The 16,039-nt window shown below is 45.7% G+C and overlaps 1 protein-coding gene across 5 annotated transcripts in view; it reads right to left on the bottom strand.

Moving 5' to 3' along the window:
• The window catches only part of RBPMS (RNA binding protein, mRNA processing factor), a 141,884-nt gene that overhangs the window by 101,971 nt on the left and 23,874 nt on the right, over positions 1-16,039 (bottom strand). Inside the window, exon 2 of one of the 5 annotated variants that reach the window (XM_074228254.1) lies at positions 6,366-6,576. The exons of 3 other annotated variants lie outside the window; for them this stretch is intronic. In XM_074228254.1, coding sequence (XP_074084355.1) covers positions 6,366-6,371 — 6 coding nt within the window. In that variant the 5' untranslated portion in view covers positions 6,372-6,576. Of the gene's footprint in view, positions 1-6,365 lie in introns of all 5 variants that reach the window. One more of the 5 variants, XM_074228253.1, reaches the window with a different exon arrangement.

Genomic DNA, 16,039 nt, shown 5'->3' with positions numbered 1-16,039 from the left:
TGTGTGTTCTAAAGTAAATCATGTCCCCTCTCTGTGCCTCAGTTTCCTCACTTGCAAAATGAGGGCAGATTGCTGATTAATTGATGGAATAAAGGAATGGGACCCAAAGAGGTCCCTCTGGATCAGAGCTCACCTGGTTTTTTGGATATTCATTAGGAAAAAACACAATGGTGGCAAGCAGGGAGTAGAGTTTCAATCACACTTTATTAAGTACAGAGACAGACAGTGATCTGGGAAGGGTGGAGGAAGAGTTAGATGGTTTAAAAACAGGAATATAATGGTGGAAGGAAGCAGGTAGGGAAGAGAACAAGAAAGAGAAGAGCCCAGTGAGTCACTTCTGTAACCCTGGATTAAGATTGGGAACATTAAGGGAGGATGGACAGATAGAAATAGAGAAGAGCTGGGGTGGGATGAGAGGAAGTAGAATTTAGGCTCTCATTTTATAGGGTTTGGTAGGGGGCAGACCAAGTCTAGATTCAGTATCCCCTTGCCTCCATAAGAACACAGGTTGGCATTGGAAGTCCTTCACAATCTGACTTTCACTGAGGCTTTCAGTTTTCTTTCATTTTTCATGTCCACAGGTACCTCTTAACAAATCCACATCATTGCCATCATCAGCACCATTAGATGCTCTTCTAGTCTCGCTTTAGAGGTCTAAAGTTTATCTGCAGCTTACAGACTATGGGAATAGGTGAACTAACTGCTGATTTAGCACATAGTCTCAGGATGTGACTTTAGCGAATTTATGAAAAGGTTTGCAAGTAACCATTATGGTCCTTTAGTCTATGGAACAGTCTGAAAGTGATTTCTAAGTTCCCCTTTGCAATCTTACTTCCTAATATTACTTTATCCTGGATATTTATAAACTTACTCTATTAACTAGACAGTAGGCAGGAGGTGGAAGGACCAGAACAAGATACAAGTTTAACCACAGGGAGGTGGGACTAGATGTCACACCTGAATCTAGATTTACATGGGCTTGATGTGCCCATAGGACTTTTGGGTAGAAATGGGCCAGTAGTATTTGGGTGACTTCAGACTGAAGCTCAGGTGTGACTGGGGATGGATATTTGTATCTGGAAATCCTCTGTGTAGACATGATAGTTGAACCCATTAGAGTTGATGGGGTCATACAGTGAGGAAAAGGGTCCAGGAGAGAACCTTTGGGAGAACCCCGCCCCCCATACACTATATTCTGCAAAAAAATCCATTAACCCCTATTCCCAAGACACACTGAAGACAAAGATGAGCTATTCCCTCAGCACAACAAATATTACATATCTTCTATGTGCAGAGCACTCTACTTATGGCAAGGCTAAGGGAGACAAGGTTTAGACAAGGACACAATCCTTCCCTTCATGGTGCTCTCAGTTTAGTAAATGAAAAACACTCAAAGGGAATTATGGAACAGAAAACTGGAAATTAGGGAAATACAAAATAGGTGATGCCCAGTGAACACTGAGGCAGTTGGTGGTTACCTTTGGGAGATCAGAACAAGCATCATGGAAGAGAAAGCAGGCAGAAACATAACAGGCAAGGAAGAAAAAGAGGGTGTTCCAAGCAAGAGAAAAACATAAAGACACAGAGGAAGAAAATCTCAGGGTTTGCTCAAGGACCAAGAGTCATCCTGTGGAGCTGAACTGCCAATGAGAAAACACTACAAAGTTAGGGTAGGGCCACAGGGTCACAAATCTAATGCTGAAGAGAGACCACTAAGACCATCCTAGCCCAAGTCTTCTATTTTACTGAGATGGAAACTGTGCTCCTGGGCACACATGGAAGAGCTGAGATTTGAACTCAGATCCTGAAACGTTTGTGTTTCTAAATGCCAGGAAATGAATAGAACTTAACCTGATAGGCAGAAGAGACATGAGCACACCTAAGCATAAGGAAGCTCTGTCTAATGGGAGAGGGAGGGATAAAGTGAAGAGGGAGAGAAGGGAAGTTGGATGTCCTCGGTGGAGGTCGCTACAATGGGCCAGGAGGTAGTGAGTGATGCCCTGGAGGGTGACAAAAACTCTGGGAAGACCAGAAACTATGAATATGAGTGGCATCACACCAAAAGGTCCTGAAGATTGATGAAGAAAAGCCCATGAGATGGAAGGGTCAAGGGTCATGCCAAGGTACCACAGATGGAAATGGGGAGAAAGAGGGAGCATTTATCTTGAATTGGTGGAGCCTTGAGCACAGGAAACCTAAGGACACACGGTCATAACAAACATCTGAAGGTGTGGCACACTCAACAATGGCCTGAAGTCAAAGGATGACCCAGGAACAAAAGTGTTGCAAGGAACAACTGCTGGAGGAGAGAGTCAGTTGCCCATCGACTGTGGGGGTCTAGATAAAGCCCACCCTGAGAGGCAATGGAGCTTGGCTCAGGTCACTGACCAGGATCTGCCCTGCTGCCATGCTATCAGTTAAAAGATGTGTCCTTTCAGGAAAGATCCATGAGCAATAGAAGTGGAGGGGGCCTGGGCACCATATGTCCCCACCATGGCCTCCGGCAGTTGTGCAGAACTGTTTTCAGGAACAGATTTCATAGGGAGTGGGTTTGGGTGTTTACAGGAAAGCGTCTGCTGGGTTGAAACCAAACACATCCATCAAGTCTTTAAAAAGAAGGTGGTGAAAATGTACCAAAATATTTCTAGCAGCCGGTGGTGTTGTACCAAAGAACTGGAAACAAAGCTGACACCCAGTGACTGGGGAATGGCTAAACAAACTAAGGGGGCATGAATATGAGAAGAAATGATGAGGAGGAACACAGAGAAGCAAGAAAAGATACACCTGAGGGACACCAAGGTGGCACAGGAGATAGAGCACCAGCCCTGGAGCCAGGAGGACCCAAGTTCAAATCCAGCCTCAATCACTTACTAATTACCCTAGCTGTAGGAGCTTGGGCAAGTCCCTTAACCTCACTGCTCTGAAAAAACAAAACAAAATGACATACCCTGAATTGAGACAAGGGAAAGAAATTAGAGCCAGGAAATCAATGTTTCCCAATGATTGCAACTAAGTAAATGGAAAGAGCAACAGTCACAAATGTGACTGTTTGCAATATGTAAATGTTGTGAAATTATCCAGAAGAAGCTTAGCTGAATCTACAAATGGAGTTGTTGACTTTCTAATTACAATTATGAAAAAAAAAACCAAGACTGCAGGCAGTCACAAGGATCATATTCTTATGCCACTGAGACTACAGATGAAGACTGATTTTTGTTCTGTTTTTCAAGAGGAAAAAAGACACACTTGTTCCAATTCTCCTACGTCTCAAAGTCCATCAATGTTGTTCACAATCTCAAATTGAGATGGGAGAAAGAAAATATCTTCAAAATCCCAGAATGTGAGACCCAGTATTTGGCCTAACTACATCACATGTGTTGGTGGCATTGAGAAGACACCAAGCTGAAGAATTGCTGAAAGATAGTGTCAGAAAGAAAATTACAGAATGGCACACTTCCCCCATCATCTCCCTTGGTGGCAAAATTGCATATAATTTTCAATTTTTTCAGTGTATTGATCAATTTTTGGCTGAATTTTTTCTTTTAAAAATTCTCAAGATGGCAAGGGAAGAGGCAGTAATAAGAGAAAGAATTTGGAATTAAAAAATGTTTTGATTATTGTTAAACATTTTTACACATAAATGTGAATTATTTGATAAAATAAATAAAAATATATATTTTAAATTCTTTGTTATAAAGGCTGGTTCTCTGGGAGATTATATGCGCTAGCTCTCAAGATGAGGGAAGAAGTAGGAAACATGGGAAAATCCAGGTGAAGTTAAGCTAAAGGATCTCAATACAATTTTATTTGAAAACAAAAACAAAATCTTGGTAAATGCAGACCTGGTGCTCAGAACAAGTCAAGTTTTGGGCATGAATAAAATGACTAAGGGGCAAGGATATAAAGAGAAAAGTGAGCCAAGACCAGACTTAGGGAACATCCAAATTGGAAGGCCAAGAGTGCTTGGAGAGATAAGGAGTGGATCCAAGACATGGAAAGCAATGGAAGTGTCTAATGCTGCAAAGAGGTGAAAGAGGAGGCAGCCTACAAAAAGAGGGTAGGCATTGTCAATGAGAAGGAAGATTCAGCAGAATCATGGAGTGAGCCACCATTTTGGAAGAGTCAAGAGGGCAGTGAGGAGTGAAGGAATGGGAGCAGTAGGAAGAGTCAGTCTTTTCAAGAATCTGGCAGTGAAGGGGTGGGAGTGGAGGGTCCAAGGTTAGAGGAAGGTCTTTTTTCCCACAACTGTGGAGATCTAAGACATCTGTAGCCAGATGAAAAGGAGTCAATGGCAAAGGGAGATAGTCCAGAGAAAGTGGGAAGGATTGAGGTCAAGGGCACATGGAAAAGGAGAAAGAAGTGGTTAAGGATGCTAAAAAGCCCTTAAAGAATCAGTAAAGTTACCAAGGGAGATCCCAAGATGTTCTCCATCTTCTTAGGAAGGCAAAAAGGAGATTTATTAAAGAAATATGCTCTTCATTTTTTTCCTAATATCAATTTTTATTCCAGGGCAGAACCATTTCCAGGTTTTTGAGTTAATAATTTAGGTAGACATTCCAGAAAAATCCAATCCAACAAATAGGACATAACATGACTGAATAGACATTTTCCCTAAAGGGCCTAAGACATTGCTAGCCCTCAGTCACTTTGACAATCTGACATCACATGATGCTTCTTCTTCAAGAAGGTTAGTCAGACTCCTTTCAAGGGTCTGACATCCCTTAGGGAGTCACCTAAGCAGTAAGGCAGACCCCAAAACCCATTCCCACTCCCCTTAATGAGTCAATGTACCAGATAATTCACCACTCCACCCAGCGTCCCAAGGGACCCTGGGATAGCTGGCTTTCAGAACTAATTCCATATCCTCCTTTCAAATAGACATTCCCAGCTCCCCTTGGTGCCCATGGTTTTATTGGATTGGGCAACAATGGATGTAGCCCTCTAGACCCTACTAAAAATCAATTCTAAAAGAACTGGAGGAGGAGAAAAGAAATCTTTCAGAAGAGGATCCAGGGCTCTAAGTTCATGGAATCATATTTAAGAACTATAAAACGGAGGGGCTAGGTGGCACAGTGGATAGAGCATCAATCCTGGAGTCAGGAGTACCTGAGTTCAAATCCAGCCTCAGACACTTAATAATTACCTAGCTGTGTGACCTTGGGCAAGTCACTTCACTCCACTGCCTTGCTGAATGAATGAATGAACTAAAAGGGAATCAGAGAATTTGCCTAGTCCCATTCCTCATTTTACAGCTGAGTAAACAGAGACCTGGAGAAGGGAAGAGGTCAATTCCAAGGTCCTGCATGAGTGTTCAGGTCAAGGGCAATCTTCATCTCTGAGAAAACTCTCAGACAAGCCCACAGGCCAAAGGAGCAACTCTGTCTATAAAGGCAACTTTAGAATATCTACAAGAAACTTCAATGTTTGGAAAAACTTAGGTTATTTCAGAGCCTAAAGACAGAGATGGTCCAATTCCAGAACAGATCCAAAATCCCAGAAGGGCAAGCTATTGATGTCTTTGGCTGCCAGAATCTGGAACCATGATGAAGTATAAGGGAAAACCACAAGAAAAGGAAAGAAGAAAAGTGAAACATGTTTTTCAGCATTCCAAGAAGTCTGTCATTCCTTCTAGTTGTCTACCTGAGGAGTTACCCAGTTGGTCAAGCCTGGTTGGTCAATGCCAGCCATATTATGGATGCTTACTAGGACCCACTCCTACTCTCTCTGCCCTGTGATGCCCTCTCTGACATGTAAGAACACTTCCAACTCTCAGATTCAATGATTCTTCCCAAAACGTACAAGGAGATACAACCAAGGTTCATGTGAAACTCTTTGCCATTCTCTTCCACCTTTGATCAGGAATTAGATTTGATCACTTTTCCAAACAACAACAAGCTATTCCAACATGGAACCATCCCAGACTGTATAGCAACTATGAATGAAGTCGGTGACTGTCTAACCATAATGACAAAAAAATAGGAAATGCAAGCAGCTTACACAGTCTGTATTCTTATACTACTAAGACTATGAAGGGTAATTTGTTCTAGTTTCAGGAAACAAAAATAGAAATAAAATGTTCCAATTCTCCCTCATTTCCAGTCTACATGTTATCTACAATCCCAAATAAAGATGAAGGAAATATTTTCAAAAGCATAAAATAGGAAACTCTGTATTTGAATTATCTATACTACAAATGTTGGTAGCACTGCAGACACCACGGCACAATTCTTCATCTACACAATCATCTTGAGAATGGAAAAGGTCATCTACCAACCTTTCCTTATAGCCCAAGTCTAATGCCCCAGCTGCCCAGGTCTTCCCACCTCCACCCCCACCAAGGAAGGAGAGAGTTGAATGACCCTTACTGGCATTCTCTGTTTGCTCTGCCCTCCCCCTTCTGTCCCAGGCCTTGCTGCTCCATGCTCAGACAACAGGGACACCCTGAAGCAACCGGTTCTTTCCTTTCCCCACTAGTTTTACAGCTGCAGTCCCAGGCATGCAGGACAGACAGGAAGTGAGACTGTACACATCACCCCAACTTCCGCTTGGTGCAGATCTTCACCCCAGAGCATGCATCTGTCAGAGGAAAAAAGAAAGAAAATCGAAATGAGGACCTCACCAAAAAAGGGGGGGGGGTTGTCAGCCAAGCAGGAAGACCACAGGGCAGGCGGGGGCAATGTCATCCATGCAAAAAAGACTGGCAAGAAGCCGGATAGGTTCACAGAACAGAGGAAGGCAGAATTTCACTCAAGGGAAGGTTAGTACAAGGGGGGTGATGGAGAAGAAAGGATGGAGAAATAACTAGATATGCAGGAGGAGTGATGGAGAAAGGAGGATGGAGAGCTGGTTGGAGTGCAGGAGGGACAATGGAGAAGGAAGGATGGAAAGATGACCAGAGTGCAGGAGGGGTGATGGAGAAGGAAGAATGAAGAGTTGGTTGGAGTGCAGGAGGGGCAATGGAGAAGTTAGGATGGAGAGATGATCAGGAAAACGCTTCCCACTCTGCAAACAGACCACAGAGGAGAGCAGCCCAGAAGGAGCAAAGAGGGTCACGACAAGAAGAGAAGAGGTCTTCATCCACTAGACCAATTGGGAGATCATGAGAAATGTGAACAACTCACTGCCTTTATCCCTCCATGAATTCAGAAATCTGGAGTCCCTCAAGTGGGGAAGCCAGTGGTGGTCTAGTCCAATTTGGGTCTTTCCAAAGCCAAGCACTAGGCTCTGGTCATTGGTCTTACACTACCCTCCATCATAGCTTATTGTATCATTAGTCTGACAAACTTCACACCATAAACCAGGGACAAGGTGCCCATCATGTGTACATCTGTGACCCCCGCCCCAACCCTCTGAGCCTCCACTACCCCTCCATCAGATGAGGGTGATCACAAGCATGCTTTGTAAATTTAACACATCGAATATGTAGGCATAATCACTGTTTGCTTTGTGTGAACTGGGGATAATTTACATCATTCTCAAATGCCCTCCTCTGGAAAAATGGAGTGGTGAGAACATTCTATGAGCTTAAAACACCAGAAGAAAGGCAGCTTTCATTATTTACAAACTAAGTGACCTCAGGCAAGTCATTGACTCTGTGGGCCTCAATTGTAAAATGGGGGCATCAGCATGACATGGAGAAGGCCACTGAGCAAATCAGGACTAAGCTAGGAAAGCAAGCTGCCCCTGCTCTCAATTCTGATTGCAGGAGACAACATTTAAGGGGTGGAGGGTGTCGACCATGGATGAATGGGAAGGAACTCTCCATCTTGGGTTCTTGTAAGCCTGCAAAGGAGAGCTGTCAAAAACCAATCAACTTGTTTCTTTTTTTCCTTTTGGCCTAGATTAGAGAGACTTTTTTCCCTATTCTGAATGATGCTCTGAACTGTTAAGTGTTGATATGCCATGTTCATCCTGGTGCCTGAATTTCTGGAAAACCCAACATTCGAGCGGAAGTGGGAGCCTCCCAGATCTAGATCAGTACCTTCCTTTAGCAGAAGATGCCAAGGTCATTATCCCAGACACCCAGAGCCAAGATCACCCCACATCCCAGCATCAAACCTAAACCAGCTGCTTTTGCAACTAAAATTTTTTTAGGTTTTTGCAAGGCAAATGGGGTTAAGTGGCTTGCCCAAGGCTACACAGCTAGGTAATTTTTGCAACTAAATTTAAGCAGGTCCTCAAAGGTTCTCAGTTTACAAGGAAAGAATGAAGACCCCCAAGATATGAAGCAACTTGTCACACCACTAGTATTTTGAATTCTGGTCTTCCTGGCTCCAAATCTAGCATCCTAACTCACACTACCTCTGCTCAAAGCATCTCTTGGCAGGGCCAAGGAACTCTCTGGCCCATCTATTTCTATCCATAGCACTAGTTCTAACTGTCAACATATTCAATGAAAATTACTACAAACTCAACCCATGGAGTCTGGATTCTCCTATAGTATCAGAGGGGTCTATGATCTATGAAAGAGCTCAAGAATATGGTGCTATAGGTGATCAACTAGCTGCAAGTCCCTCCCAGAGCAATGGAGCCAACTGTTCATGAAAATTGCCTAGAACAAGTTAACAACTCAGATAATAAGCTGGAATTGTGGATGTGTAGGACCAGAAGAGTTGGGTCAGAGAAGACAACATTAACATATGAAGCAGCCCTCATCTTCCATGACTGCTCATCTAATGAAAGAAGATGAGGAGCTAGAGAAGGCCCCGCTACTTTGGGTTCATGATCTCTGGGGGACTGATAGGAAGACAAGGGCATGAAGGGAATAGGATGGACAGGTAGATATCTGGCATCTGTTACCAAAGAGAAGAGCCCATGTGGATAAGAGAATACACTGCGAGACAGCAATACTCCCAACAGCTCAGACTGAAATGGTAGCTAAGGGTCTCAAACCCTGGAACTAAAAATAAAATCCTATTATAAGGCAGACCCTTATTCCCTGAATTCCATTGAACCATCTAGCACAGGGGGAAGTGAGAACTCCTCTTCTTTTCCCCTCACTCCCCACAAACCAGACCCAGAGCAACAGAGCAACCCTTGAGATGGAAATGCCAACTCCCAAGTTCAGAGGTGTAAGACCTTCAAGGTCATCTGTTCCAAGGTCCTCAGCTAAGAAACTGAGGCCCAGAGAGATTATGTCTTCTGCCCAAGGTCATCCCACTGTAAAATGGGGCAATACCAGGGCTGCTGAGAGGATCAAAGGAGATAGAATTCCTCAAGTGCTGAAAGTTGTTGGGTTGAGTCTGGCATACAGTAGGGAGAAAATAAATACTTATTCTCTTATCCCTCTCCCATTCTCCTCTTCTTCCCATTGAAGCACTAGGCTCAGAGACTAAAGGTTCTAAACATGAATGTCCTGACCAGAAATGTCTAAAGATTAAGCCTGAGAGGCAGATATCAGGCCAAGAATCCCAGCCTGAGGAGTGCAAACAATACCAAGGGTATCACGTGGGCTCCATTTCTAGAGGTTTGGGTATTTCCCTCACTCTTTCACTGTTTTGGGATTATTGGAGCCTTAGTTCAGATGGGACTGAACCAAATAAGTCATAAGGGACAGAGCCAGTACTCACATCCAAGGCCCCAGGCTCCAAATCCAGCCCTTTCACCATCCTCATCCTCATCTATTATCACCATAGCTAACCTTTCTTTGTACGACTCTTCGAGGTTTGTGAGTCACTTTACAAACATTATCTCATAAAACCTTCACAACTTTGGGAAGAAGGCACTGTTTGTATCCTTGTTTTACACAAAGGGAAACTGAGGCAAAGAAGGGTGCCACAGCTTGCCCGGAGTCACACAGGGAGCAGGGTCTGAGGCAGAATTCAAACTCAGGTCTTTATGACTCCAAACCCAGAACTCTGGGGGCATTGTGATGCCCCCCCCAGCTGCCCAATGTGATGTCACCTGTTGTGATAGCATCCTCTGAGAATATATTTTTCTGCTAAGGGACAACTCAACACTTTGGCATTGCTCATCAATGTGATTCTTGGCCCCTGCCACCTGCCTCTGTTTACTCTCAGTCACTTCCACTGTACTAATGAAGGGGAAAAGACCCAAAGGATTTAGAGTAGGGAATCATCTCCATGACCCCCAAACCCTCTATCACACAGCCCACAAACCAGACCCAGAGCAACAGATAAGTTACTTGTCCAAGACCCTGCCATCAGGGAGGATGAGAACAGGGACTGATTCCAATCTTGAACTCACAAGTCCATGCTCTATCAAAGGATCCATAGACCAGAGGATTAGAACAGGGAGGGCTTTAGAGTCCCTCACCTTGACATAAGAGGAAACTGAGGCACAGAGGGGAAGTGACCTGTCTATGCACACAGAGGGAATAATGGCAAAGCCTGATTTGTCCCAGGTCCCATGACTCTGAAAGTATTCAATTCTTTCCACTACACTACAATATACACAAATTCAACAGAACAAATATTTATTAAGCTATCATTATGGGCGCTCACTGGGCTAATCTTGGAAGAGTTTTATCAGCTTTGGAAATAGAGAGAGGGATCAAAGGACAGGGTAGGTTCCTGGCATGATCCCCACATACCTTTCCTGTGGGCTCATTCCTATAAAGTCACCAAATGGACCTCACTGTTGAACTCTCCCATCTAACAGAAAACCTCACAAGCCCTCGTTCCATCTAGGTTTCCCATTAGGAGGGAAGCCACTTAGGACTATCCCCCGGTCAGGGCAGAGACCCTGGTACCACTCATGTGCAGAGTGCCAAGCAAATGGAAGATGTGATGCCCAGTTGTCCTCTACCCAGACTCCTATGACCTGTTCTGGGAACCCCCCCAGTCACAGCTGACCCTTAGAAGACAGCTCACCCAGGGCACTATTGGTCACCCTTAGCTAGTAGACTGAACCTCCACCAAGTTATGTGGGTCTGCCCATGGCCACACAGCTCGCTAAAAGGTGCCAGGACCTGGGTTGGAACTGGTCTTCCCATCTCTAAAGGCGATGGCAACACTCTATTTGATACCCCAGGCAGAGTCATTCAAAATCATGGGGTGTTAGCTTTGTAGCAATATTGTCAGATGGGAAGGTACAGTACTTTGCTATTATGCCTGCTTTACAAATGAAGAAACTGAGTCCCAGAGACACTCAAGACCACATGGCTGGTGCAGAACCAGGACTAGTAATTGGACTGGGGGTGAGGGAGGACACTAGGTTTCTAGTCCTGGTTTGATCCCTTACTAGCTATGGGGGTCAGGCAGGTCTCATCCCCTCTGAAGTCAACAAGAGGAAGAAAGGGGCCACATCCACCCCACATTCACCACTCAAGTGATTTCCACATTATCCTGTAACTATCTTGTTCCTCCGTCATGGTTTGTACAGTGTCTCCACACTGGAAGGTGAGTTTCCTGAGGGCAGGACCCATGCTGCTTTGAGTTTTGGCCTTTCTTTGAACCTCCAGAGATGACACTTGGGAATACAGGAGGTCAACAAAAAGTGCTGCCTTGGCCACATCTCTCACCCTCGCTGGGCCTCAGTTTCTTTTTTCTACAAAATGATAATTTGAGTCTAGATGACACCCCCAGAGGCTTCTACCTCTAAATTCTATGATCCCAGGGTTAAGGTGGTCTTCCAACTTGTGATAGTGAACCCCGACGACCCCCCCACAATCCTCCACACATCTTATGTTGACAATTTACTCCTTTCCCTGAACAATAGGCATAGGGAAGGGGACTGAGCTGTGAGTTCACTGGTTCCAGGTGAAGAAATAACTTCTACTAAGGCAGTTGGCAATTTATGATCCTCAGGAGTTGCCCAAGGGCACCAAGACCTGAAGGGGCTGGTCCAGGCCTAGTCAGGATGTGTCCAAGTCAGGACTTGAACTCAGGGCCTTCTGGACTGGAAAGCCAGCTTTGTCCAATACACTCCACTGCCTCTCATAGCAATAGAATTATCATGGAAAATATCAGTTAACATTTACATTACACTTTATGATGCACGAGATAGTTAACTCATTTAAAAAAAAAAACCCAAGCCCCCTAAAGGTCATCCTTGTCCTTGAGAGTGTGAAGCAGGAAGGGGGAAGAGAGAGATTGGCTGCTTTAGCTCTGCTGCTCCAGGCCAATCTGTGTATTAAAAAAAACCATCAGGGGTAACCATCCGGATCCTGGAATGACTGAGTGAGGATGTCTGTCAGCAGCAACTGGGAGAGAATCAGCCACAGGACACGGAAAGGCTCATCTGCCATGCAAGACCATTTTCACAGACTGTCAAACCCTCACACTCGTGCACATAAGCGGAGGTATCTGCATACACATATCTGTACCACCCAGAACTTTGCACATGTATGGGGATGATGAATGAAAATTCTATTCACATTGCAAATCACTTATTTTTTTAATCTAATTAAGTAATGAGAATGGGCCAGGTTCTGGATGTTTTCTGGATGTTGCCTCTGCCCTCTGCAACTCTGAAGTCCAAGATGGTGGCCTGGAGCACAGAGAGGTGAAGAGACTTGCCCAGCCCAGGGTCACACAACCTGCACCTCTGGAGGGGGCATCAAACTCAGGTATCCCAGCTTTCTTTCTCCCTTACAGAAAGACAAAGAATTAAAAACCGGCACAGCATGTTGGGTGGGGGTCAGAAGAGCCAGGACCTAAAATGAGTTCTGAAACTTGCTAGGGGAGTGTCCAGAAGTGATTCTCTGGGCCTTGGTTTCCTCCTCTGTAAAAGGAGAGGATGCCCAAGGGTCTTCTTGAGAGGCCTGGCCCCTCAGCTCTGTAGTGACTCATCATGGCCTGGCCTGGCCTGGCCTGGCCCTTTGCTTGGGGCAGGATGGGACAAATTACAGAAAACTCTGTGAACAGTACAGAAAGAGAAAAGGAAGTTGTTGGGGGTGGGGGTGAGGGTTAATCCTTTAAAAGGGATTTTTGCAAAGGAAAATGTAGCCAGGCTCATCAGATGGGTGTTTATCTCATTTCCCAAAGGCTGACCCTTTTTGTGTGCTAGTGCTGAAAAGTCACCTTCGGTTGGGCTGGGGAAAGAAAAAGGGCACCTTCTTTAGCCATGGTTCTTGTTTCCTTTGAAAGTTCATGTTTGGGTCAGCCAAGTTGCAACACAGAAAATCTAAGCCCAGCCTAACCCATCCCGACTCTGCTGTGAGGCAAGGCCCTGGGGGTGGGGGCTTGTGACCAAGGGGACGGCTGGCTCATCGGCTAGATGGAAAAGGAAGCCTCCCTCTGTCCAAGTGGCTGCTCTGTGTATCTCGGGCTTCCAACTCTTAGCCTCCTCCCCAGGAATTTCCCTCTGGGGGTGAACTGTAAAGGCAAGGACAGCAAAGCCCTTACCGAAGGGCTCATGGGACCTGCAGCAGGAACCCACGAGGGAGGGGAGCGATTTTCTGGTCCAGGAGGTTTGCGTGTGACTGGTTATGGGAGTGAGTGGGGGTAAGGGAGAGGAGGAAAGAGGGAAGGGAGGCCGGGCGGGGCCGCCTCACCCCCTTACACCAGCGGCCAGGGATGTGCCAAGTCTCCCGCTTCCTTCAGTTCCATAAAAGCCAGTTGATTCGATGAAAGCAAGGAGCATGAATCGTTATCACCGAGGCCCAGAATGCAAAATAGGAAAAAGCAGAGGGATGGTGGCCTCTGCCAGAAGCCCTTGATCCTTGGAGTAAATGCTACCCTCCAGAAAGGAGCCCACTGGCACTTGACAAAGGCAAACTCAGGCTCCCCTTTCTCCGCAACTGTTACTGAACTCCAAGAAGGGAGTTAGACTACCTGCTAAACCAGGTGGGGAAGGATGGATGGGATGAGATGGAAGTACAGTGAGACAGAACAAGATGGGGTCCAATGGGACTAGAACCAAGGGATGAGAAAGGATGCTACAGGATGGGGAGAGGATAGAATAGGGTGGGAGAGCATGGAATGAGATAAGCTAATTTGGAGGTAGAATCCTAGGTATGGAGTAGGACCCGTTGGGATAAGATGGGGTGGGATGAGATGCAGTGAGATATGAGGATCCTATGGGTTAGGACTGGATGGATCAGGGCAGCTAGGTGGCACATTGGATAAATCACTGGCCCTGAAGTCAGGAGTACCTGAGTTTAAATCTGGCCCCAGACACGTAATAATAGCCTAGCTGTGTGACCCTAGGCAAGTCACTTAACCCCACTGCCTTAAAAAAAAGGATGAAGTGGGATCCCAACATCTCTGAAACGTGCACACCTTCCTCCTTTAGGATAGACCTGCCATGCTACCTGAAGGTCTTTTGGGGCACTAGAATCCAAGTTTTAAAGACCCAATATCCCATCAACCAAAGAGCCTCCACAGCCTTACCAAGCCAGACCTTCCACTTAGCCTACCTCAATCTCTCCCTTTCATTTCCCAAAGTGCCAGAGATCTGGATGGGCATTATCAAAATATACCAGGATAGGCCAGCCCTTGCTGCTAAAGTGCCCATTGCCAGGAAGAGAAGGAGAGCACAAAAAGCCCACCATCTTTTTATTTGTCATGGCAACAGTGAGCTTCACAATCTTTGACCATGCCATGCCTTTGACCCAATTCCTCCTGCTTTCCTGGCCTCAATGTCCTTATCTGGAAAATGAGCCCCCTGGACTAGAGTCTCCAAATCTAGGGTCCAAGTATCTAACTTTACAAGATATTCACTGTCCCCTCAGTCCTCACCTGGCAAATATGGTGAGAGGACCTGCAGCCCCATAGACACCATGTCATTTAGAGAAGCCCTTTTATGAGAGCATCGAAGTCCCAACAAAGGCAATGATTAACCTCCAAGAGCAGCCAGACAAAATGCCATGATATGGGAAGAAATGGTACTTAGTAAGAAAACATGAAGATGAAGGAACTGAGAAGCCCAGAAGACCTCTGTGAATAGATGCAGGGAAAAACACTGAATAAATGACAGCCACAAAATAAACAGAACCACAAACACCTGAGCACCATGGCAATTCTACTGGCTGTGCCTACCCCAAAGGAGAGGTATAAGGGGGGCCTCCCTCCCCCTTCTTGCAGAGATGGGGGAATAAGGGTGAGAAACATTTTTGATAGGTTAAGTTGTGCCGAACTGCTTCTATTTTACTCTTTGTTATATGGAATGGCTTTGGGTGGGAGACAGAGAAAGGACATAGGGAAAGAGATGACACATCAAAAAAGACCAATTTCAATTTCAAAATTTCAAAAAATATAAAATGGCCTTCAATGCCACCCGCTTGTACAGATGCTTTTCATCCACAGATGGAGCTCTGGGAAGCACTCCCTCATCTCCCACGGAGGACACAGAGCCCCCTTTGGTGATGTCTTTTCTGAGGGCCTCACCACCTGACCCTGGGGGAGATTTGTGTTTGAATCAGTTTCCACTCATCATGAGATGGACATCAGTGTCCATCTCAGAGGGCTCATCGAAGTGTGGGGATGGGTAAGGGGAGTGGAATCCTTCAAGCCCCTCATGAATGAGGCCTCCCAAATTGGTCAGTATGGAAAAAGAGGCTCCTCCCCAGACTGAACAAGGGTTCAGCCTCCACAGAAAGTCCCTGGAGACACCTGTCCCCTCCCAAATATGGGAGGCCTGAAGCTCTAAATGTTGTCCCCCAACTCTTCCTCCTGTTCTGTGGGAGAGAAGAGCCCCTGATCTGAGGTCAGAGATGGCCTGCCACCTCCTCAGGATGCCCCCCAAGAAGGTGGTCATTAATCACCTCCAAAGCTCCCTCCAGTTCTCCATTCTGCCTATTAGACTGTAAGCTTGAGAGGGGGAGGGCCACGTCTTAACTAAACTCTGAGGAATGGATTGACCCTTCCATGGACTCACACAAATTGGGGGGGGGTGCAGATCTGACCCCAGGCCCTCCTTTTGGCTTGGAGTCCTATGGGCCAGGATCCAAATCCTGGTTCGGATGCTGGCTTGCTGTGTGGCCACTTCCAAGTCCCTTACAAGGTCTGAGCCTCTGTGTTCTCCTTTGGGAAATGGGGGAAGTGATACCTGCAGTGGACTTAGCTCTCAGGGGCTTGGGAGATGTATGGGAAGGAGCCAAAGGTTGGGTCAGTCAGTGACCATCCCCAGCCTGGTG

The sequence above is a fragment of the Macrotis lagotis genome, chromosome 3 (genome assembly GCF_037893015.1).
Source record: "Macrotis lagotis isolate mMagLag1 chromosome 3, bilby.v1.9.chrom.fasta, whole genome shotgun sequence".
NCBI lineage: Eukaryota > Metazoa > Chordata > Mammalia > Peramelemorphia > Peramelidae > Macrotis > Macrotis lagotis.
The sequence above is the reverse complement of the archived record's forward strand: the minus strand, read 5'-3'. Positions and strand labels throughout refer to the sequence as shown.